The 24,038-nt window shown below is 36.3% G+C and overlaps 1 protein-coding gene across 6 annotated transcripts in view; it reads left to right on the forward strand.

Moving 5' to 3' along the window:
• The window catches only part of AOPEP (aminopeptidase O (putative)), a 287,414-nt gene that overhangs the window by 74,715 nt on the left and 188,661 nt on the right, over nt 1-24,038 (forward strand). For all 6 annotated transcript variants that reach the window (XM_040089516.1, XM_040089515.2, XM_040089514.2 and 3 more), the window contains exons 7-11: nt 6,108-6,297; nt 7,990-8,096; nt 13,198-13,300; nt 13,414-13,521; nt 19,563-19,606. In XM_040089516.1, coding sequence (XP_039945450.1) covers nt 6,108-6,297; nt 7,990-8,096; nt 13,198-13,300; nt 13,414-13,521; nt 19,563-19,606 — 552 coding nt within the window. The remainder of the gene's footprint in view (nt 1-6,107; nt 6,298-7,989; nt 8,097-13,197; nt 13,301-13,413; nt 13,522-19,562; nt 19,607-24,038) is intronic.

Consider the following 24,038-nt stretch of genomic DNA (forward strand, 5'->3'; position numbering starts at 1 on the left):
GAACTGTCATTTAATTCTCTTAACTTTCCCAAATTATAGTGATTTTTAAATTACCTTAATTTTAATGTGTTCCTATGAAAATATTTCAGGCTTCCTCTGCTCCCTTCTACATATGTAAAAAGGAATCTTTTAGAACTACAATAACTGTCTCACCCATTTATTATCTGATTACATTTTTTTCTAAACAGAAAATTCAAAGTAAGATTTTTAAAATACATACATATGTAAGTGGTATCTGACTATTGGTGCTACTTTTGACTTTAGAAGCATTATTTCTCATGTGACAATAGTAATGGGTCTACTATTTCCAGAAGTATGTAAGAAAATGTATGTGTAATCTCTGTGTGTAAAGAGGGAAAGATTTCTACTTCAAAATTAATGGAACAACTTTGTTAGAAATGAACCTCATGTTTCCATCTTAAATGCATATTTAGGTTCTTGCACATACATTTGGCTAGGGTTTGTGCTGTGTGTCTCATCTGATTATGTGTGAGCAGATACCACACTGTTGCAGACTGTGTGCAAAGCAGCACTTGCATCTAACTCATGAGTCTAGAGAAAGTTCTGAAAAATTACTGTTAGAGATTTGGCTTCTCAAATGGGCAGATTACTGTTCAGAGCTTTAGGACTCATTGGAAACCTTTTATTTGTTAACAAGACTGTCTATTAAGGACGTCAACATGGGTGGATTTGAATGATTGGAACATCATGACTCTTTGGCCTTTCACAACAACAATTTCCTTCCTTTTGGGATTCAGTTTTTTCCTTTATATGCATTCATGCCATAGTTACAGTGTCAAGATTTCCCTTAATTGCAGTTTGACGGGAAGAAGGAACTTGTTCCTTCTTCCCATCAAGTGACAAGAATATCTAAGATATGAACATGGGATTCTGGTCAGAATAATGCTCTTTTGCTTTAGAAGGGTAACCAACTGTATACTTCTCAAAAACAAGTAATTAACTCCTTTTTCTCTTGGGTCCATTGGGAACTTATCCAGCTTCCTGGGAAGGACTGGTAGGGTTGTTTGTTTTTTGGTTTTTTGTTGTTGTGTTTTGTTTTGATTTGTTTTTACTGGGAGAGGTTTTCCGTCTTTCTTACCACATCCAGCTTGCTTGTTCTGGCCTGCTTTAGAAACTTGGACCGTACTTGCTAGAGGCATTTATAAGCTGCACAAGCCTTGTCAGGTTTTGATGGAATTTGCAAGGTGAATCATCTTTGTCCATTTCTAACGTATGAATGGATTTCTTTCCTTTTCAATTAGAATCAAAGAAATGGATATCAAGCCTTATAATTTGTTCCTAGTAAATCAAACAGATGGTAGGAGGTCCAAATTTCTCTTATGTTAGGGAAAAAAATAGAGGGTAAAAAAAAAAAAAAAAAAAAAGCTTTTGGGTCTTGTAATTTAATTACCAGTCAAATTACCGTATTTTTCGCTTAGACGCTTTCTTGAGTTATTGAGTGTTTTAAGAGCAGTGCTGCTAAGTAACAATGTGCAATTAATAACACTCATAGCATTTTCCCAACACAGAGAGGACATCACCCTATTCAAGTGAGTCCAGAGAAGGGTCACCAAGAGGATTAGAGGGACAGAGCACCTCTCCTGTGAGGAAAGGCTGAGAAAATTGCATTTGTTCAACATGGAAAAGAGAGGGCTTGGGTTGACTTAACTACAGCTTTCAAGTACTGGAAGGAAGCCTTTAAGAAAAATGGAGAAAGATTTTTTGCAAAGCAGGTAGTGACAGGACAAGGAAGAAAGGCTTCAAGCTCAGAGACAGAAGCTTTAGATTAGATGTTAGGAAGAATTTTTTTTCCGTGGGGGTGGTGAGGCTCTGCAACAGGATTCCCAGAGAAGCTGTGGACACCCCATTCCTGGAGGTGCTTGAGACCATCTTTAAGGTCCTTTCTGACAAGCCATTCTATGATTCTATGAATATTGCACATCCTAGATGATATTAAGAAGATAGATTTGGTTAGTATAAGTGAAGCAGAGTTTCTGGAATTCAAATATTTATTGAAAATAAAGAATCTCTGTTTTAAACAAATATGTAGATGTAAACTTCTTCCAAACTACTAGGCGCTGCACATCTTCCAGAGATGCATTCAGTCTTTAATAAAATTACTCTGAAAAAAAAATGGGAGCTTTTCAGTTTGAATTGGAGGTAGTACTGTTTGTTAGGGGCAAGCAAAATAAGAGAAATCATTTCAGGTGTTCTCAGGAAAGGAAGTCGCTGGCTCTAAAATTAAATTCTGCTGCAGCACATGATCTTATTTTAGCCTTGTAGGAAGCTGTACTCATATTCTTTGGCCAAAATTTAACTCATACACATTTTTCATAGTGGAGTGCTTTGTAATTTGTCTATAAAAGAGAATATTGTCTAAATGTGGTATTTTTGTTTCTTAAGTGATTGGAGAAAGCAGGGACTACAATCTTTATTGTATATGTACCTACAATAGACTTAAAATACCAACTGTTCTGTAAATGTAACTGTTCTGTAAATGTAACTGTTCTCAATTTATGAGACATGAAGATACTTTTGTTTTGATTAACAAAGTAGCTGAAAAGTTGCCACCAGTATGTCTGGAATGTTATTTACTTGGTCTATTTCTGCAGTTTTTCTTTGTAGTGCTGTACACATGCCACAGCTAGGGGTCATTTACTTAAAACCGACCATAGTAGTACCCTCAAAACTGTGCTTATTATTCTCATCGGGTGCTTTATAATAAAAGATTTATTGTGTTCTGTAGCCTCTGTGCTCCCACCTCCCCATCTCTCTCTCCCTTCATTCTCTTAACTGGAATTGCTTTTGGCAAAGATTTGGGGAGCTGCTGTTTTTACTTGCTTTTTTGTTTTACTTGATTCCTCTGTTTAGTACTTTAACTTACATTGTTTCTTACAATGTCTTACAATTTCTGTCTGATTGAAATGTATTAACTTTCTTGATTGGGTAATTACTCTTTTTTGTAAGGAGATAGTTGTTATGTTTTTCTGTCTAAGTGTGTATCATATTCAATGGTCTCAGTTCCAGACATTCAAGTGGTTGCAAGAAAACTGTGAGTGTTACAACATTTCCAATGGAAGGGTTGGATGGGTGGGGAGGCTCTTTAGAATGCTGATGAATATGTGCCTCTTAGAAATGTCTTAAGGCCATAGAGTGCCCTCCCATGCTTGGAAGGCTAGATTTAAAGACCTCTGGTCTTGAAGGTATGCTAGTATTTTATTTTCTTTGTAACTGAGAGAAAAGTGAGAAAAGAGTTGAAATACAGATTATGGATACTGTAGGTTAATGCAAGAACACTCTGTGGATAGTGGCCTTGGTTTGTGTGCTTGCTACTCCCATCCGTGAAATGTTACCTCATTAACCCATTGCATGTTAGTCAGAGGGCTTAATTCTGTTACTTTTATTTCCTAGATGTACTTAGTTTCAAAAGTTGTGTCTGTTTTAAGATGTTAAGGTCTGTAAGGTCTATAAGCATAGCAGAAATTGCCTTACAGTGGCGCATGAGTTGGGAATTGCAGTAACTTGCAGTTCAGGGTATTTTCAATAGCAGAGTGACAATTTGTAAGTTTTCCCCCACAATTTCTTCTTACAGTGCTTGAGTACAAAGCAGAGTAGATGGAGATTGGGTTGTTCCCTTGCTGTTGTGAAAAGCAGATATTTACTGCTTCTCCTTCTGTGGTTGTAGTAAAATATGTTCTCTTATCTCTGCATTTGCAGAAATGATCAACTCTTATAATGAGATGGTATCTTCTTAGCTTGTTTGAAGTTTTGACTAACACAAATGCTTTACCATATATGATGCTTTTTACTTTTGGACACTGATTTGTTTTCTTTATTGAATGCTTCTCCTTTGAGAAATTATCTTTGATCATTTCACTGACAAAACTTGTTGCCAATAATAAGACTCATATTTTATGATTCTGGCATATAAATGTTTCTATTGAAATAAATCAGTCTTGTAACATGAAAAATATAAAACTTTGGTTTAAGTTACTTCTTAAAATTAATATTTGATGGTTGAATACCACACAACTGTATTGTGGAATTTTAGTTTGATTTTCTGCCAACCAACAATAAAGTACTACTTAATTTCTACAAATCCGTGAGATATAAACCATTAGGCATGACTTAGCATGCATACACTAATAAGAAGCTAACAGGCAAATGAAGCCCACAAGAAAGATGGAGAGAAACTATTTACAGAGCATGTAGTGACAAGATGTAGTGGTTTCAGGTTTTCTAATTTGTTTCCCAGTCCGGGAACCACTTAGTGTAGTGGTTTGATGCCCACTAGAATTATTTACTCTGTTTCTGCTGTGAGATAGGATTAGGGGAGACGCAAAGCAGGCTCAAACTTTAAAGATTATGAAGAGCAGTTTCTTAACAAAACTACAAGAGAGAAAAAATTAGTAAGAACCAGAATAAAACTTTCAAAACAATTCTTTGTCCCCCACAACTTTTCTTTCTCTTCCCACTGACAATGTAAAAAGGCAAAACTTAGAACTTAGATCAGTGTACCACCTTTAAAATACTCTTTTGTCAGTACTTTTAGAGAGAGAAGTCTCTTTTGGTCTGCCATGAAAACTTCCTTACAAGAAAAACAATTTCCTTGTGGCTTTTAATTCTCACAAAAGCAGCCACCTAGGAATCTGCATTTTGTGAAGTCTCTCTTATATTATGCAGCCTTCCCACAGTTGCATTATGGACCATGTAAACTCATGTGGTATTATTTTAAACATGAACAGTTCAAAAGCAAAGTTTTAAAATCATCTTTATCTTTAGGAACAGAGATTCTCCTCTTCATGGGATCAGATTTTCATCTTCATCTCATCTCTTTCTCTCTCTGTTCAAGTTTCTCATAAGATCACAGTTACTTCCGTATTTACCTAGTCTACTACAAATGCCTTTACTCGTACTTGCAATCTGAACACTCCCATCTACTCAATGCATATTTTCCATGATTTAAAGGGATATTCTAGTATATTATAGTCCATTACCATGGTTTTACAAAAGAATTTTAGCCTAAGACTAGTCATCTTCTCATTCTCCTTCCATCTAAGACTCAGCTCCTCCTTTACTAACTTTGATGTCTTCATATTGTCTCTTCATGTCTCCACTCTGTCCTTTTCTCTCACTTAAGAGAAGATTAGTGTTTTGCAAGTTTCATCTGTGCAAGGAAAGAGTTAATATTCTCGCCCAAGCCTGCAGAGCAGAGGGTCATGATGTTTATTTTTTTCCCCAGGCAGTGGCTGAAGGTGGTAAATTCCTGCGATTCTGGCTGCTCTGGGCAGCTCTGTATGGCTGCAGAGCTGCCCTTGGTGGGGAGAAGCAGCTAGAACCCCAAAAGCTGCCTGCCCGTGGCTGGGGTTCCTCTCCCCTTCCTCTGCCTGGCAGCCGCTGCCTGTGGTGGGGAGGGCTTAGCAGCAGGATGTTAACAGCCACTGGGCCTGATCCAGGCGGGAACAAGGCCTTCTCACCTCCCCTCCTCTTACCTGGCAGTGCTGGGGGCCAGCCCCAACCCAGGGCCCGGACGGCTTCCTGGGAAAGGGCCTGGCCCCCACAGCAAGGAGGGAGCCAAGTCTGCTTCTTACCTCTTCGCAGGCCAGAAGAAAAGAAAGCTTCCCGAGATTTTTCCCAGTTTTTCACCTATGTAGTCCAGAGGCATATCCAGCTCTTTAATTAGTTCTACAAGTTGTCAGTATTCAAATCTAGTCACTGACTGGTTTTGCCACAGCTTTTCTTCAATCCATGCCAAATCAGCACACAGGACAAGGGGAAATGGCTTCGAACTCAAAGAAGGTAGGTTTAGATTAGATACTAGGAGAAAGTTCTTCCCTGCGAGGATAGCGAGGCACTGGTGTAGGTTTCCCAGGGAAGCAAGCCGTGGATTCCCCATCCCTGGAAGTATTCAAGGTCAATTTGGATGGGTCTCTGAGCATCCAGGACTAATGAAAGGTGGCTCTGTCCACAGCAGGATAGTTGAAACTAGGGGGTCTTCAAGGTCCCATCCAATGCAGGCCATCCTTTCGTTCTGTTATTATTATGTCCATGCAATGCGCATTGTAACAGGTCAGTAATGGATTCTGTCGCTCGCTTCTCTTGTGCAGCCCACACATCATTTTTCTGTCACAAAGTGTACTGCCAGGAGGAAGCCATCTGTGTGGAACACGTCTGTGCCACGAAATTGCTCATGCTTGGTTTGGACTGGCCATTGGTGCTCGTGATTGGACGGAAGAGTGGATAAGTGAAGGGTTTGCTACTTTTTTAGAAGATGTATTTTGGGCTAGGGCGCAACAGGTAAGGTGATGACACATTGCTTCAAAATTATTGTGGAAATCAAAATAATATGTGAATTAGATATAAATTAAACCTCCTGTCCTGTGAAGTAACATGTTTTAAAATAGTATTGGAATTTACATGCTTACATGATTAAAAAAACCCCAGTGATCCACAAAAAATACAAATTTTTACAGAGGTAGAGGTCAGTGCAAATGAGAATAGAAACATCTGTTTCTCAGTGATTACCGTTCCACAATTTTTCTGCTCAGTTATTGAAATTCAGTTATCAAATATTTGCTGTGCATTGTGTCCACTTCTGTTGTATACCTGAAACTGGAAAAATGAGCAGTCTTACTGCATATTGTAATATTCCAGGTACCTAATTAAAATAGTTTGGTTTTGTCAAACCTGGCACTTACACTTTTTTTCCTCTTCAACTGCCCACCAAGTTACTGTCCTCTCAGAGACTTAGAAATCACTGCCTTCCTTGAGGTGAAAAGTTCATAAAGTGCATGTCAGCTAGTGAAGTGTTTTTCTGATGCAATTTTTATTTTTATAGTACCTCTGCTATTTCAAGCGTTTCATGTGTCAGTCCTTTCTTCCTGTGCCTTTGTCAGGTTGTACCTCTTTAGTCTGCAGATCTCCACCTGAGGAAAAACATGGTAGAACTGAGAACTGACATAATACACTCTTCTGAACCTCCATTTTATTAAGTATCCAGCATATTTATAGCACCAAACAAAACAGAGAGGCTTGTTATGTACCATATTTCTGGAAAAAGAGAGAAAGGCTGTCCAAACACTTGGCTTTTGGTTCTAAAGCTCATTTGTGCCCTCACACTGAGCATCACTATACTGCTGTGAGCAGTTCACATTAATTCTTTGCTTTTGTTAGTTACTTAAAAGTATTTTGATTGTAGTAGACATCTTCCTTGGAGCTGAGTGTAAATGAGAAAACAACCGAACAGTGCGATTAGTTCCCTTGTTAATGTGTAAGGCATAAGCCATACCTTTTGAACATTATTGAGTACTTTTGATTCAATGCAATCATAGAATTTAAGGATTATGAGTGTATTCCATAGTGCCTGAGAATAATTTCAGTTGTGACTGGATGTAATGCAGGGTAATATTAGCTGCTTTTGCTTTCCTCCATTTCCCATGTCCTTATAATAGAAAAACATAAATTATAATTATGTTCAAAAGAATTATTTTTTTTACCTGGCAACCTGGAATTTATTTCATAAGTAGGAATCTCTGTTAATATTACATAAATGGAAGAAAAAAAACCAGGGAGCTTGAGTATGGCAGAAGTAGTACGAAAGAGGAATCAGGCCAGGACACAATGTAGCTCTTTGCTCTTAGTTTGGGAAGGGTAAGGATGCAACCAAAGTCTCTGTGCCAGGTATCTCTTACTGTATATTCAATTCATTTCTTGGCATTCACTGAAAGGAAAACAACATGCCCATCACTGTCCTCAGTCAGAGCTATTTAACTGACTATTAATTTGATGTGCACAGTGAGGCTTTTGTTTTCCTGAGTGCTGCTATTAACTCTTGTACCAGCAACTGTTATTTTTTTATCATGGATATTGTACCGTTTCCTGCCTCTTCTTCATATTAGATAATTTCCAACCAAGTTTCTTGTTCGACAAATTATTGTTGTCTGTTGGGAAACAGCAATCAGTGATCTGTGTTTTTTGTTTACTAAGCAGCTGTCACAGGATGAAATAAAAGGGCAACAGGAGTTGAAAGCTTTGCTTCGCTGGCGCCGACTCAGAGATGAGGTGCAAAACTCTGAACAAGAGCTGCAAGTTTTAAGGTAACAATATGATAGCATCATTGTCGCTTTTATATGTTCACTCTCTCCTGTTTTCCACATTTTCTCTCTTCAAAAGAGATACATCCAAATCATCTGATTAAATCCATTGCATTTCCTTATTTCCTTCTAATAAAAAAGGAAATTGTAAATTAAACTGACTGGGTTATGCATATTGACTGTAATGCAATTGCTCCCTTTGTTATAGAAAGCCTTTAGAAACTATGGAATTTAGTTTGATGTGAAATGTCTCCAAGCAGTTTACAACAGCTTCTATTCAGGGGGGGAAAAAAAAAAAAAAAGGCGCCATTTCCTGAAAAAGTTCATTGTTGGAAGCCATAACAGAGTCATTTTCTGTGGCCAAAGACAAGCACATAGATTAGTATGGTATCTAACTGCCAAGCTGAAGGAAGCTTTAAAAAACAAGGGAAAAGTGTAATATATAAGCTATATAAGCCTACCTTCTCATTAGGAATTGCTAATATTTGTATTTAAAATAGATTTTTGGTCTTTATATATCAGATGCTAAACTCAAGGTTCCTTTTTAGATAGCTAAAGACAGTCTTCCTTTGCCAGTGATTAATAATCTGGAGTGTTCTGATTAGTGTGTTGGGAATTTTCCACAGTGTTTGATCTTGAGTGTCCGTCTAATTCAAGATCCACTGAGCCTCTAGAGCTGGTCTCCTCATGGCCTTCAACCAAGGATAATGAGTTTACTAATACTAATCGTAGTTCAAATTAGCCATGATTTCTGACCAAGTCATGGAAGTTCAGGGACAGATTTCAAACAGTTATATAATCTATGCTCCAGCTCTGAAAAAAAGGCAGTACACACAGACCACCGTAAGTGGGTTCTTGCTAACATGTTCTTAGAAGGCTCCAATAACAGTTTTCATAAGAGAGACAAGCAGTATTACTGTCTCAACAAGACAGTTAGTGTTATCTAACTAATTAGTTAGTCTAATAAGACAGTTAAAATTTACTTCCTAATTCACAACTGAAATACTGTTTATTTCAAACAATGTAGACTTCAGTTCTTTCTTTCACCAAGTGGAAGTGAAGAATAAATTTATACCCGTCTTCTAGATTATTAACTTTTAAATGTTTTTGGAAGACTGTTGCCATTTCATTCATTTAAGGCCTGCCGTTCTTCTTGTGCTTACCCAGCAGAACTTAAAAGGTTCTGCTATACTTGGACATTCTAGAGAGGGTTCACCAAGATAGAAATTCCTCTCTAAGGTCTCATGTAATCCAAAAGCATATCACCATCTGCATAACTGCAGCCTTCCATTGATCTGTTTTACCTTATGTTTATTGATTAATTGTGAATTCGTGTATATTAATATATCTATGTGTAAGCAGAGTTAATGCAGTTACACAATTGTGTAAATGTTCAGGTGTGTAATTTGACCATAGCTGCTGCGAATACAATTACCAATTTACATGCTGAGGTTTTTGTTTGTTTTAATTTTTTTTTTTTTTTTTAATATTGCGTCTTGGGATTTGATGCTAATCTGCATAAGTGTTTTCCATTTTCACACTGTGGAGTCACATTTGTTGTCTTTTGTGTGATTTATGTGGCTGTTACTTTTAGTCAAATGTTATGTGGTGTAAATTTTCAAAATAATTTTTCTAAGGGCCACGATCCTTTGTAGTTTGAAACTCAGGAAGGATTGATTTATTTTGAAAATGAAACTTAAGCTTTCTGTTGACTTACACATTTATTAGACATAATAATAAGTATTTTTCTTACCTTTTGGATAGTAGTATTCCTAATGCTAATACAAAAGAATGAAAATTTAATTAATTTCTCATTTGAAAAATGTGTCTCCAATATACACTTCAGGAACATGATGCCACTTTGTGATTCTGGCCACTTCTTTTTCTTTGATGTCTCTAGTTTCTTGTTACTGCATTTAAGACTTCCTACTGATTTCAGTCAGATATAAATGCTTTCTACTATTTTTGTGGCATGGACATGAATAAGTTCTCTTTTTGCATATTTATCGGTTGTTGTGGTTTTTTTTTTCTTTCTGAAAATATGTCCTTGTGCTTTCCAAAAATGGCATATAAGAGAGAAAATCTCAGTTGTGGCCCCTGGTCTAGGTTGTGAGTCTGTACAGAGGCTTGGGCTGGTTCAAACTTGTGTTTTTATACAGGAAATTTAAAGTAAATTATAACTGTTTTTTACTTCTTGCCTATCATTTCAGGAAGGAAAAGATCAACCAACTCACTCTTCCCAAGCCTAAGCTCATCCTTCCATTGCTTTTTGTCCCCTGCTCATCATATTATTATCTTTGCTTTCTCCTGACGCTGGAAAAATCTGCCCCAAATGGACCAACTATGAATTTTTGATCCATCAAATGAATAACTGTTCAGACTGGGTGAAAGCCACTCAGCAAATTGATGATCAGCCTGATGTTTCTCCTTATTATGGGTACTTGGTATTATGTTATAGAAAGTAGCATGTCATAAGCTACCTGTAAAAAAAGAGATTAGGTAAGAAAGAAAGTGGAAGTGTCTTTTCAAAAGGCAGCAGCTATGAAAGGCAGAAGGAGTTTGTGGCACTTGCATGCTCAAGGAATGGAAGGACGAGACTTCCAATAGAACTGTGCCTATTTTCTTACAGAATGTGAAACAAACCTAGAGAGATAAAAGCACCTGTGATGTCTTGGCACTCGTTTTGCAGGTGATCATCTAGCACTCTCATCCAGCACTCTCATTTCTCATGTTAGAAAAGCTGTTCTGCAGACTAAAGCTGGCCCTTATGGCTGAACTGCTGCTTGTGGTTATTTATTAAGGCAAGCCAATGTTGATATCTGCCTCTAAATTAACCTCTGAGTTCCACTTGTGTCAGGTCCATTCTGTCCTGAAGCAGTGCTTCTGGGTGCTCTGTAGGTGTTTGAAGTTATTCTGTCTGATAGGAAATGTGCTTTCAGATGGTCTCCTACAGTCTCTGCATAAGTTTTCATGGCCACCTGGCACATCAGAGCTTTTAATTACTGAGGACATCCTAGTGCATTATAATTTTACTTGTGCAATGTACTCATCTTCCCAGCAAACAGAAAACAGCATCTTCTACTTCCTTCAGAAATTTGCTAGTATCTAAAAAGTGCCAGATAGCATCTTGAGTATTTTGAGACAGCTCACCTTTAGCATTATGCTTGGCTTTATCTACTAAGCTAGATGTAGCTTTTGTAGGTCAGTGTAACAAAATTTCAGTCTCTGTACTTTCAATAGCTGGTAAATACAGTAAGCATTGCTTAAAATAGTGTTCTGAAGTACTGATGGCAGAGAACAGGGTTACATTCTAAAATGTTACCCTCCTTTACAGACCTTTTCAATATATATACAGCTTTTGCAGAAGAATGTATATGTGTTTTCTGTATGGAAACCTTCACTGCCATCATGCAGATGCAATACTCCTTCCTAATCAGCCCTAGGATCTACACAGGCACAAAGTCAGAGGAAGAAGGAATTATGGTTGCCTAGTTTAGAATAATTGTGATTATGAGAGATATTTCAATTTAGTGTAGATTCTGTAGCTTGTGCTCAAACTCCATTTTTCAAAGTCAGTAGACTGGCTTATTTATTAAGAGAGAAATGAAGCAGTGTTTGCTTTTTATGTATGCAGAGATCGATGAGAGGTCATGTATGGAATGTCAGCAGGTCTTCCTTCCAGGAAGGGAAATAGCTAGTTTTTTGCTTTCTAAGAGTGGGTCTGCAATGTTTACACAGTCTGAAAGAACTGGATTTGCCATAGAATAAGAAAACAGCTACTAATATGTTTCTTTCAATGTTCAGGGAAAATCTTACAGGAAAGATATTTATGAATGATAACATGGAAGACGACTGTTTTAGAAACACAGTGTAAAATTCAGTCTGTTTTTTTCTCTCTGTTTTATTTCAAACGGTTACATTTTATGAAAGTTTTATGTATTGTGGATTTTATGTGCACAGGCCTTAATATAACGTCTAAAAAAACCCCAATTTAGCACTCTGGACAAAACTCTAATAAGAAACTGTGGCACAGATATAAAAAAGGAAGAGTATTTTCCGCAAGAGATACACGGATATGGAAAGTAATTTGATCACAGGGGTTAGCTCCTGAAATCACTCCTGCATGAGTGGTGTGGTTTGAAGAATCTTGCATTGCTGTGGCACATATTTCCCCTATTCAGTAGAAATAGATGGGAAAGACATTTGGTTTTGAAGACCAGCCATTTCAAAATCCACATTTAGAATTGGAGAGGTTGTTTTAGTCACAGGGTTAGGCTCCTAAGACAGGCATCTGTTCTCTACTGCTGTTAGTTGGGATGTTTTCTGAATGGAAGAAAAAAATCTAGATGATCTTCACTACTATGCCTGTGAAAGCATTTCTTACAAATGAAGAAAAAATTTTTTGCATAACTTCTCTTTAGTTTGTCTGTGCTCTTTACAGCCTAGAAGTTCTCCACACTTAACTGTTGTAGATTTGTGGCATACCAGATGCTGTATTACATTTTAAATCTGGCAGTAAACTGTATTGCTTTCTAGACATTATTGTCTGTAATCCTCAAACGTGTGCTAATTACTTTCTCTTTTAAAAACCAAACTACTTTTACTCCAAACTAAATGGAAAAATGAAAATCAGAACACTTTCTGCAGCAGTCTATTGCACACAGATGAAAGAGCTTATTCTTGCAAGGATAGTCATATAAGCTGTTAAGCCAAAGTTCAGGTAAAAAAACCAGAAAACTCTAGTTGAACATAGTGACTTCACTATCTTCCCCTTCACTTCTCCTACCCCTTTAAGTGTTCTTTTGTTTGTTTCTTTATTTCTTTTTGTTTGTAATGTGTCTGCGCTGGAGAACGACATGCAACCTGATGTCATGCTGGCTGTAGGAAGACTACACCAACTTACTGATGAATCTTATTTAAAAGAGAATTCACATGTTTGACTGTCTAAGTCAATCTATATACTTATGGTGAAGAAAAAGACTGAACTAGTCACAGCTGTTTAAAGTTACTATGTCACACAATGCTTTCAACTATCAGACCTGTAATGTATGACTTATTTCTTCACTTACCTATCCAAAACTTAATTAGTGTGTTTCAATTTTAGGCCCAAAAGGGAGAGCACAGGAGAACTGAGTGAGTCTGGAGCCTCTGTTGTCAAATATGGTCTTAAAGCAGAAAAAATATTCATGCAGGTTCACTATTTGAAGGTGAGTGTTGTCAGCTAATTTTTATTGAGATTTATTGATCTTTATGAATATCATAAAGACTTCAGTGTTCTAGATATTAGAAAATTCATAGTTTCTGCCTTAATTTTTTGCAGGGTTATTTTCTTTTGCGATCTCTGGCAAGGACAATAGGAGAAGTGTCATACCTTACATCTTTACGGAAATTTGTTGTTAAGTTCCATGGGCAGCTTGTTCTTTCTCAGGTATTGTGCTTGGGCTTGTTCCTCACCTTTTGGAAAAACAAACAACCCAAACTTTTGGATTGGTTACCTAAATCATCACTCCTCGTTGTGATGTAAGGGGAGAGGCAATTGTAATTTTGCAATATAGGTAAAATTCCTATGTGCGAGAGGGTAGAACATTTTTTTCACAGTGACACTTGAATCACACCCTGCTAGTACCCGATAATATAAACAATAAGGGATTTTTTTTTTTTTTTCTTTTAATCATGATAGTCCAAAAGACCAATGTTCATGCATACTGTTGTTCTCAAAGATAGGGTCATTTACTGTACTGTAATTATCCCCTCTAATCTTTTAACTTGTAGTTTTTGATTGTGATCAGTCTTTTCCCTGATTCCTGTCTGTTTCTGAAAGAGAAGAAATTATACCTCTGAATTTATTTTCTTTCTCTCTGCATGCTGTTTCTTTCATTCAGTGCTTCTACTTTCACCCTATTTCTTATAAGGACAAACCAGCTAGGGTTATAAGTAGAAATTTACATCCAGCTAGATCTTTCTGTAAAAGTCATGTAACTACTGGCTCTAGTTTTGTTTTGATTTAGAAAATTACATAGCTCTCTGAGCCCGAAGTTCTAGGAATTCTGTCACTGGTGATGAATCTAGCTTGCATAAATAACAGTGCAGCTTCTTGCTTCAGGAATACAGTGAAAAGAACCGTTTGTGGGGTATCTGTGAACCAGGTCTCTGAATTCATCGTGGTAAAAAACAGGCCTGGAACAAAACTCACGACACAACAAATATTTAGCATTGCTAGAAGAGGAGTGTGGTGATAATGAGGGGGCAAGGGAAGAGAGAAGAGAAGGGGTGTAAGTGACTTTCTGAAGCTACCTTCTTTGCTGAAGTCTGTTTTATGGTTGAAATCCTTGAGGATATTCAAGACAGCTATAAATATCTCCTTGAAACACTGAGTAAGGGCCTCTGATTTTGTGTAACCAAAGTCTAACACTTTCTGTTTCTTCCAGCAACAGTGATTTTTTTCTTACATGCACACTGTTTTGAATCTCACTCTTACACGGTGAGATATATCCCCAGGTATCTTACAAATAGCTCCTGGACCTGTGATTTATTTTTTATGTCAAGTCACCCAGAAGTTAGGAGCACTAGCTCTTAACACAGCATTTCTGACCTGTGGAGAAATGTCTGGGATGTTAGAGGGGGTTGATACTGCTGCAGCTGTTTCTTGTTCTATGTTCTTGAGACCATAGGCAGTTATGTTTGGCATAGTGTGAAAAATGCCAGGGACTATATGAGCCTTGTCTGCATTAGGGTGTCCAAAATCATAAAAATGATGCTTCACTAGCACACAGCTGGTAAATTTAAAAAATTACAGAAGTCATGAGACTGCAAACAACAAGAAAAAGCCCAACATTTTAAGCTGGTGATAAGAAAGGTGCTCAGATTTTGGTAAGACAATGTTAGCTTGTTGCTCCTGGTTGATGGGCAGTGAGTTGTGTCAGTAGACTGAATGCTGCAAAATTTTCAGCAGACTGTACTACTAGTCGTCCTAGCTAGCTAGCACATACACTAGAGACTTCTCCCTTTGTCTAGCCATGAATGTCAATTTGTAGCTTACCCACTCCTGTCTCCTAAGATGAGATACTACACCCAGAACTCTGCATTTTGGTTATTGGATAAAAAACTGCTCAGTGTTTTGTTATTGAATTATTGAAGCAAAAGTTAAGCTTTTGTTTCTTAGGCTACTTTCTATTTGGATATGTGCAATATGTCCATAACCATGTGCTTAATATATGTAAAGGAAATAAAAAAGGTACTTTCCTTCATTTGGAAATAGCACCTGATATGGTGTAGAAAGAGTGTTGTACATTAAAACTTCTATTGTTCACTTTTGTGCTTTTCCCTTGTCTACCATCAGCCTAAATCCAGCTCCTAGTGAAGATATTGGGACAATAATTTTAACATCACACTGGTTTTTTTGTCACTGAAAAATGCAGATGTGAGAGGACAATATCCAATTAAAATGCATTTTCTTTCTTTGTAAGAAATCTTTAAGATTGTGTTTTTATTGGGATCTCACATAGGTAGATAAGGAATCACAGCAGAAATTGTAATTGCAGAAGAAATGAAGTCAAGTTAGTACAAAGCTTCTTATTCAATGTCCTTCTTGCAAAAACATGCTGTCAGTGTTTAAATGAATAAAAGATTGAAAATAAATAGAGGTGCAAATGATAAGTTTAAATATTATAGTGCTATACTTCCACCTTGTCCAGCTGTAAAAGTTCCCAGGTTTAGTAATTGTGAGAATGAGAGAAAGTAAAACATGAAAAATTGCCCATGTTATGAATACTAGTCTTGTTTTCAGTGGTGTTTGTAGTAATTTTTCTAGATGGGAGCTGCAGGTGCAGCAGAAAATTACTTCAGATGTGAAACATTAATCAGTTTGCCTTTTTCCTTCATTTTGCTTGCATGCTCAGTAGATTTTTAATAGTAGCTTTATTTTAGCTGAGTTAGCAACAGATGAGAATCTGGAAATCTGGAAATCTGGAATCTTTGAGAAGGATTAAAAAAATATTCCATTTTTCTTTTTATGAGAGAATTTGCTTACTAATTGCTTTGAGTGAACTTTAAAAATAATGACTGGAGTGTTTTTTACTATAAATAAAAAGCTGTTAAGCTGTCTGGCTAATGATTGCAGCCTGATAATAGAACGTATAATGGGACTGTCTTGCTTACACTAGACAGGAAGTCGTCCTCTTTGGAGTTGTAGGCAGGGATTGTCACCAAAAGCCAGGAAGATGTCTAGGGAATGAATTCCAGACAAACAGGAACCTAGAAGGGTTCTTATTATTTATTTTTCCCACCCAGAAGGGAAAAATTAATATTGGCCACTTAGTTATGTCATTTACAAACTGCATATTTTTTAGGAATAGTTTAACTTTGGGTGGATTATTCCATCATGGAACTGGATGTAAGTGTAGTCAAAGTTTATTTGTTGCCAAGTGAATGTCTTTTTAGATCTATCACTTTCAATCATGACATCTCCACTGTTTTTATACACCCCATTATATTCCAGTCAGAGAATTTAAATGAAAGTATCTGTTGGTTTTAGAGTACTTGAAATGTCTGGATTTGAGGTTTTAATATGAAGACATAATTTGTCTCTTAATATTGAGTGTTCTTTATTTGGTATCAATATGTGTGATCAGGGAAAAGTACTTGCCTGATGCTCCAAAACAGTTCAAGGGTACAAACTTGCTGGCCACTGCTCACAACAAAAGTTGGACTAGTGATAAAACATCTTTTGGCATGAAATAAAAGGTCTTCTAACACCACATATATCCAGTTACTGCTTCAAGTAGCCTTCATTTCCAGTTATTTCTTTCAGCCTTCTCAGTTTTGGGGTCCTGACTCTTCTTTGCTTTTGACTCAGACAGGACATCCATTAATAGTGCAAAGAAAATTTCTCCTTGATGTCAAATTCAACAATCTCTATCCAGATTTGATCTGCCCAGCAGAATCCCAGTGTTAAAGCTGTGATTAAAGTTATTGGCTTCAGTCAGGACTGTGGTGAGAGTGGATGAGAGTCACAAGGGAATTTAATGATGAGGGGCTAGCAGATCCTTAGTAAACATGTTGAATTCATTTTTTTCAATTTTTTTTTTCATCTGGGTCAAATGTCAATAGAATTCCACAAACTGCAGAATAACAGTTTCTTTATATAGGGAAAAGTTGTTTTCTAGCCTTGGAGTCTCTAGACAGGTAAGAACAACCGGAGTATATAAGAAAGTGAGATTATTTAATCATGAATATAAACCACTTTGCTGATATTGCAGCCCTGTGGTAGCATGCAGTTTGTAACATATATTCTTTATGCCTTCATTGAATTATTTGCAACAAATACAGACAAACTATAATTTGCTTTATGGTCTGATCCAGAATTTAGTTATGATTACCATAATCATCCACAAGTCTTCAAAGTGTAAAATAACTAAAGCATCTCAACAAAGTGGCATCAAATCTTAAAATCCTGCCCATTATCCTGTGACTTTTCTCCGGGGTGCTTCTGAACTGTTTCATCTATGGAGGAAGAAAAAGTAGCCTGAGAGTAAAATTTCAAACAGCTGAAAAGTCAGACCTATAATGAGATGTGTCATGCAGACATGATAATAGGCAAATGTTGAAAGTCATACTAATATGAGGTAAGTGGGAATTTGCTTTCCTACTCTGTTTTGGAGCATTGAAATATGAGCAGTTAAAATAAGATATAATAGATTAATCCTAATTTTAAGAAGGTATGTAGAATGATGGTGCCTTTTTCCTAATAGGTATTTGGAAAAAGGACAGCTTTAATCATAAGGGAAATGCTTAATTTCATAGTATAGTATAGAGATTATAGTATAGTATATTATACAGGTTATAGTATACAAATTATAAAACCATCCACTGTATGATTGATTATGAAAAGCTAACGGAATCTAACTAGGGAACCTAGCTGCATTAATATATGCATAGTGAAAATAGAATGAAAGATAACCACTTCAGGTTTACTATTCACACATTTTTGAAATAACTCTCTGATCTTTTCATATTCTTTATTTGCATGTAAGCGTACTATGTATCTCCAGAAAAACTTCCACAAGTGGAAGGAGACAGTAGTTCTCTGTTTATGTCCAGAATAATGTAATGTTTACATACAGAAAAACTACAAGTAGTTGTATGAAATAAAGGGATTTCACACATCATCATCATCATCATCATCATCATCATCATCATCATCATGATGTCTGCAATACACTGTGATTGGGACAAAATTACTCCTGTCACAGTTAATTATGGCATTCTTGCCTCAGCAACACTGAGCCCAACACTGTGTAATTGGCTTTTTGCCATAAGCCAGTTTTGCAGCCACTGCAACACAACCTGAATCTCACTTATAATCTAAAGAAGGAGGACTTAACTGTGTTACCAGTAGGTTCAATTGTGCAATTTATCTTACTTTGATTGTTTAACAACACCATACTCAGACAGAGAAACAGTATTTTTTGTTGACTGTTATGGCATGGTCCATAAATAAAAGATTTCTGCCTTTTAGGAAACATTTTTCAAGATCTTAGAGAGGAACAATTTGCAATTGTTGTGCACTACAGTCAGTCTGCACTAGTATATTGAAGTGAGGAACATTATAAGCCTTTGAAACTCGTCTCCACAAAGATTAGTATTAACAAAGCAGATGCATGTATTTTATGAAACAGCTTATAAATGAATAACTCATAGTAATAAATCCTCTTATTATGTGATTGTTCATAGGAATGTATTCTGTCAAAGTGATTGTCACTAAAATTAGTTTGTGAAGTACACAGGGTGCCAGAGAACCTTTTAGTGATGTCAGGTGTAACTTTCTTAGGAGGGCTTAGCATACTGGTACAAATGAGGATGATAGTAACTCTCTTCCATTGGCATGGCATCATCTTTGTAAAACCACGAAAGAAAATCTAGCTATCTTTTATTTGAAGAAATTACTCCTTAGGTGATGTGGTTATCAGCAATATTGCAAATTTTGTTATGGAATGAGGAGTAAGTGTGGTCTACTTAGGCACGTGCACTAAGGAGGAGAAAGCTTTATATAGTTATGTATTTAAGGACAATGTGATAACATAAGTACAGTGAAGAGAGCATAAACAGCTTTAAATTTGGTGTTTATTAACTTTTGCATGTAAATCTGCAGCCTTTAACAGTTTTAAATATAGTTTGTGTGTGTGTATTCCAGATAAAATTAGGAACATGGGATTGTCTTAAAATAGTCAGCAGGCTTTTCAAGCCCATTTTCTTTCAATGTTGTCAGTTTTTGCTTGAGTGGATTGGAAAACTGACAATATAATGTATATTGTATAAATAACAATATAAAATATGCTGTCATTATATCACCATAGTGGATATATAATTTTTTTTCTTACCATTCTGTTATCTGTAGTGTTTAATCTCTCACTGGCAGTACAGACACAGGTTCACAAACATACTGACTGTGCTCCTGTGTTCATCCTCCAGGATTTTCTTAGCATGCTGTTGGAAGACATTCCTAAACAAAAAGGGTAAGTAAGAACTGGACTAGAAAAGCCAAAGAAATATGCAGAAATAAGATTTTAATATGTGCTAGACATTGTGTATATGCACAAAAAATTATGAGACTTGCTGTGGTTTTTGTGTACCGTGCTCTCTCCAGACAGTGCCTTTGACTCACATATTAGGTCAGAGGTGATGTCCTGTGTTCACTGTGCAATCTGAAGTGCCAGGCATAGGTACCTGTTCAAACTAACCTGTGATTCTCCTGCTAGCTGCTTTTGGCACATGGCGCCCTAGAGCAAGGATGTCAAAACTTTGCTGTGAATCTGGGATACCAGAGAAGACGGATTTGTTCAAGAAGTAGTTTGGTACCATCCCGTCTCAGTCAAACATTGTGCTGCATGAAGAAAGATGGAAAATATGAATGGAAATTGAGCGTTAATTGCCTGATGTGTCCTTCAGAATCCTCCTGTGTGTGACTAACTGGTTGAAGGTGATAGTCTTTAGCACCACTTTGAGGCTGTTCCTGCTTACATTTTGGTTTGTTCTGTGCTATTCTAGACTGTCCTACAAATATTCTTTTGTAGTGGAACTTTACATGTTGTAGTTTTAAAAAATACTCACTTCAAAAATACAGTGTTGAAGGTCATGATTGTAAAAGTGTTCATAACTCAGTGTGAGTGCTTTGGAGAAAAAAAATATATATTAGAGGTCAAATAGAGGTCAAATGTATTGAGTTTTTAAATGGAACACTTATGTTCCTGATGGTTGAGGAACAGAGAAGCTACTTATCATTGAGAAAATATGTTTTGTGGCATCTCTGGTTTAGTTTGGGTGCTTTTACATTCTCCAATGATGTAGTGGATTATACTCTCTATATATGGTTCAGTATGTTTCCAGCCCAAATGTAATGAGGTATATTATATGGAATAGATGTGAAAGTGATTTTTTTTTTAATGGTATGGTTATACATTGGCATGTTAAAAAACTTCTGGTTTCCTTCCTTTTATTTTTTCACTTTTGTTTCTCTGAACTCCAAACCTAGTGCAAAATGTTGTTTCATAAGCATCCCTTTTTCTGCCTAAAACCAAACTTAAATTTTCAATGAGACTCATGCAAAAGAAGTTTGGCTCCATTTGTGATGCGTCACATTGCAGAATGTATGAAAGAAATTTCAGATACACAGTAATTCATTTTACAGTCATATATATAGCGTATCTGAGCTATCTGTTGCCAAAGTTACTTGGCAGATAGCAGCAGCTATATGATATATTGATATTGATATACAGAAGGCCTTTATTTCTTACCTGCTAGGAGGATGATTTTCTCATTCTTGAATGCATTCTGCGGCTAGTACAGAAATACTCACCTGAGGTAAAAGAAAATGGAGGAAAAGTAAAAATCAAGTATTTTTAGAGATCATCTGCTGATGAGAGCTTTTTTGTACAAAATTTGATGTATTTCAATATTAGAGCATTTCACTGTTAGGGCAAAAATAGTTTGTAGCACATAAAACCTCTCAGGCTTGTGCAGTTCTACCAAGTAAAATTTAAATGTTTAAACCATCTATTTCAAACTTCACAAATATTAAGCATTCTAATACACTGAAGTTTGTAATGGAGGCTGGTCTAAATCATAAAAAAAAAAAAGAAGTAAAGAGACTTGTAGTAGGTAATCAAACCAAATCTTGCCCTCAGCTGTGACAACAGGGGCAAACTATGTAGCTAGTAATAGAACTTGGCTACTGGGAGAATTTTGTAATGAGAAAAGGATGAACATTGGTAGAAAACTAAAATGAAACAGTGTGGAAATTTTCTATAGTTATTACAATGTAGTAATATAACTTTAGCTTTCTATACAGAGACTAGATCTAAAAGATTATCACCTCCAAGTACTTAATTCCTTTAGTCTTTCTTCAAAGGAGATTTTTATAATACATTCCTAGTGATGAGTAGCTCCAAAATCCAGATGTAACTTTTTATTGATTTTTTCTGCTTTTTGTACTTGGAGGAGGACATTTTTATGCCTGCCTTATAGGGCTACTTCACTTCCTGCTCTGACTCAATTATAATGGCATGCTAGCTGCAGGAATCCATGCTGTGAGGCAGGTTCATTCTGTTTCTGGACTGCAGCTGAATACTGACATCAGATAAGCTGAGCAGTACCTTCTGGCCCTTTATAATTTCTTAACTTGCCTTTAAGACTGATTATTTGTCTGAGTGAAGAACTAATGGAAAGAACGAAGATATTGATCATTATCCTTCTCTGTTTACAAAGCCTTTTAAAAGACTATGTGCACTTGCTAGATTCTCATGTTATTTTGACTTTTCTGTGGAAAATCTACAATACTGGAATCTAAATACCTGTAACCAAGGCATTTTATTTACTCATATAATATGAAACTATACAACATGGAAACAAACCAAACCAAACCAATGAAACACCAAGAAACCCTCCTCTTATGTGTCCTTATATGTGCACTAGATTTGATAACACTACAGTGGCTCTGTTCTCTCCAAGGCTTACACCCATAGTCTTTGCTGCAAGTTGATCCTTTCCACATCTGTCCAACATGTGAGTTGTGCAAAGAATCAGTGTTTACCTTTGTAACAGAGGGTTACACTAGTCTGAGATAAATCAGAGTTGCTGATTGTGCAGCTACTTTATGAGTGCAAATTTTTTTTAAGCAGCTCAGTTCTGCTCTTAGGGGTTTTCTGCTAGTGTTTTTTATTTCATTTCTTTCAATAAAGTATACAAATCTATGAATTAGCTATTATTTTATTAATGCATGATAGACAAAGGAAGGCTTGTGTTATAGCTCTGTTATTTGTACTGTTAATAACCCATGTTCATTAATCGCATTCCTTGGATGTCTTCACAAGGTGTCAATTAAGTACTAAAATAATTCTGCAATTTCATATTACCCAGCCATATAGGTGTATCTCTTTCTTTTACATTTGTTTTCTTTGATTCACATGCATATTGTTATGAATGTGGTGATTTTGAATGAGACAAATGGCTGGTAGGCACCTAACTACTGAAGCAAATCATTGTGAAAAATTATTCCCAGTGGTTTTGATTCCTCAATTTTTTTAATAAGCCAAAATATGTATGCTGTATGAAAACCAAAGAAAATGTATCAGCAAGAATGTATGTCTAGTTGACAGAATCACTAATCAGTCATTGTGTTTTGATTTGCTCTAATTACGCCTACATATTTAGCTGGAATAACTTACTTTGAAAATTACTGGCGTGTATAAATGTATGACGAAGCAGATAAGCTTGTTTAAGTATTTCATTTGGATATGGCAAACTTTCATGCACACTTTCATGTTTTTCTCCTTGATTTAGGCATTAAGTGCGTTTATCTTAATGTCTGTTGAGTACCTTACCTTGTGCAGTGAAAATTTCATGTATAACCATCTTTTATAATGCTAATTTTCAGATTACCATTAATGTTAGTATTTTACAGATTTTGTTTTAAAATGTTGATTCTGAACTGTATGTGGTGTTAGGAGATCATTACTAGACTGATTTAGCTCATCATCTAAACAAATAGACAAGGGATGAGGTAATGGATGTAACCATGTTCTCATTTTACAGTAGGGAACTTTTGTACGAAACAATTGAAGAAACTTGGTCTTGGAAGAGCTAGTGCTAGTCAACTCATCCAGATCCCACTGTGCAATACAGAACCTTAACTAGCAGGCCATTCAGGAATTTACACAAACACCAGATTTAAGTCTTTACAGATGCTTAACTGCAACACAAGCAAGTCGTAAATGTCCTTACTGAACTGCAGTCTCTACAAATATCAGGCTCTCTGTTCTTTCTCTAGGACTCTTGTTTTGAGATGGCAGTCTGTTTGTGATAATTTTGAGGGGGCTATTTCTAAATCAAACAATTAGTAGAAGCATTTGCAACATTTTCATAGTTCTTCAGTACCGATAATTAAGAGATTCAGAGCAGATCCTTGCAACAGATTTTAAAAAAAATCGTGAATGCCTCTTAATTCACTGGTTTTGATAGGTCCCAAGAAGAATATCCTAATTTGTAATTAAACAAAGTACTTGTGTGCAAGTACAAACAAAGAAGGTTGCATATGGTCATATGACAGGTGTTTTTCTGAAACCATGGGTGCTGCAGGCAGAGAAAAAACAATGTTACTGATTTTGCCCTTGAGAAAAATGACTAAGTTTTAGGAGAGACTGAGAAACTTTCCAGTGGTTTCTGCTGGATTAGTGTGGTGTCAAAACAGTGTGATCCCCCTCAGTGTCATAAGCTCATTGCAAAGCCAGTTTTGAAATTAAATAGAGAGTATATTAAACAATGGCTCTACATAGCAAATGTAACATAGGTTATTTTGTGGAAATGCGGAGATTTTTTTCTCACACTGTAGATTTTGTTTCTGGGGATGGGGGAAAAAAGGATTAGCTGATATGGTAAGACTGTGTTTCTTAC

This window comes from Hirundo rustica, chromosome Z (genome assembly GCF_015227805.2).
Source record: "Hirundo rustica isolate bHirRus1 chromosome Z, bHirRus1.pri.v3, whole genome shotgun sequence".
NCBI classification, from domain to species: domain Eukaryota; kingdom Metazoa; phylum Chordata; class Aves; order Passeriformes; family Hirundinidae; genus Hirundo; species Hirundo rustica.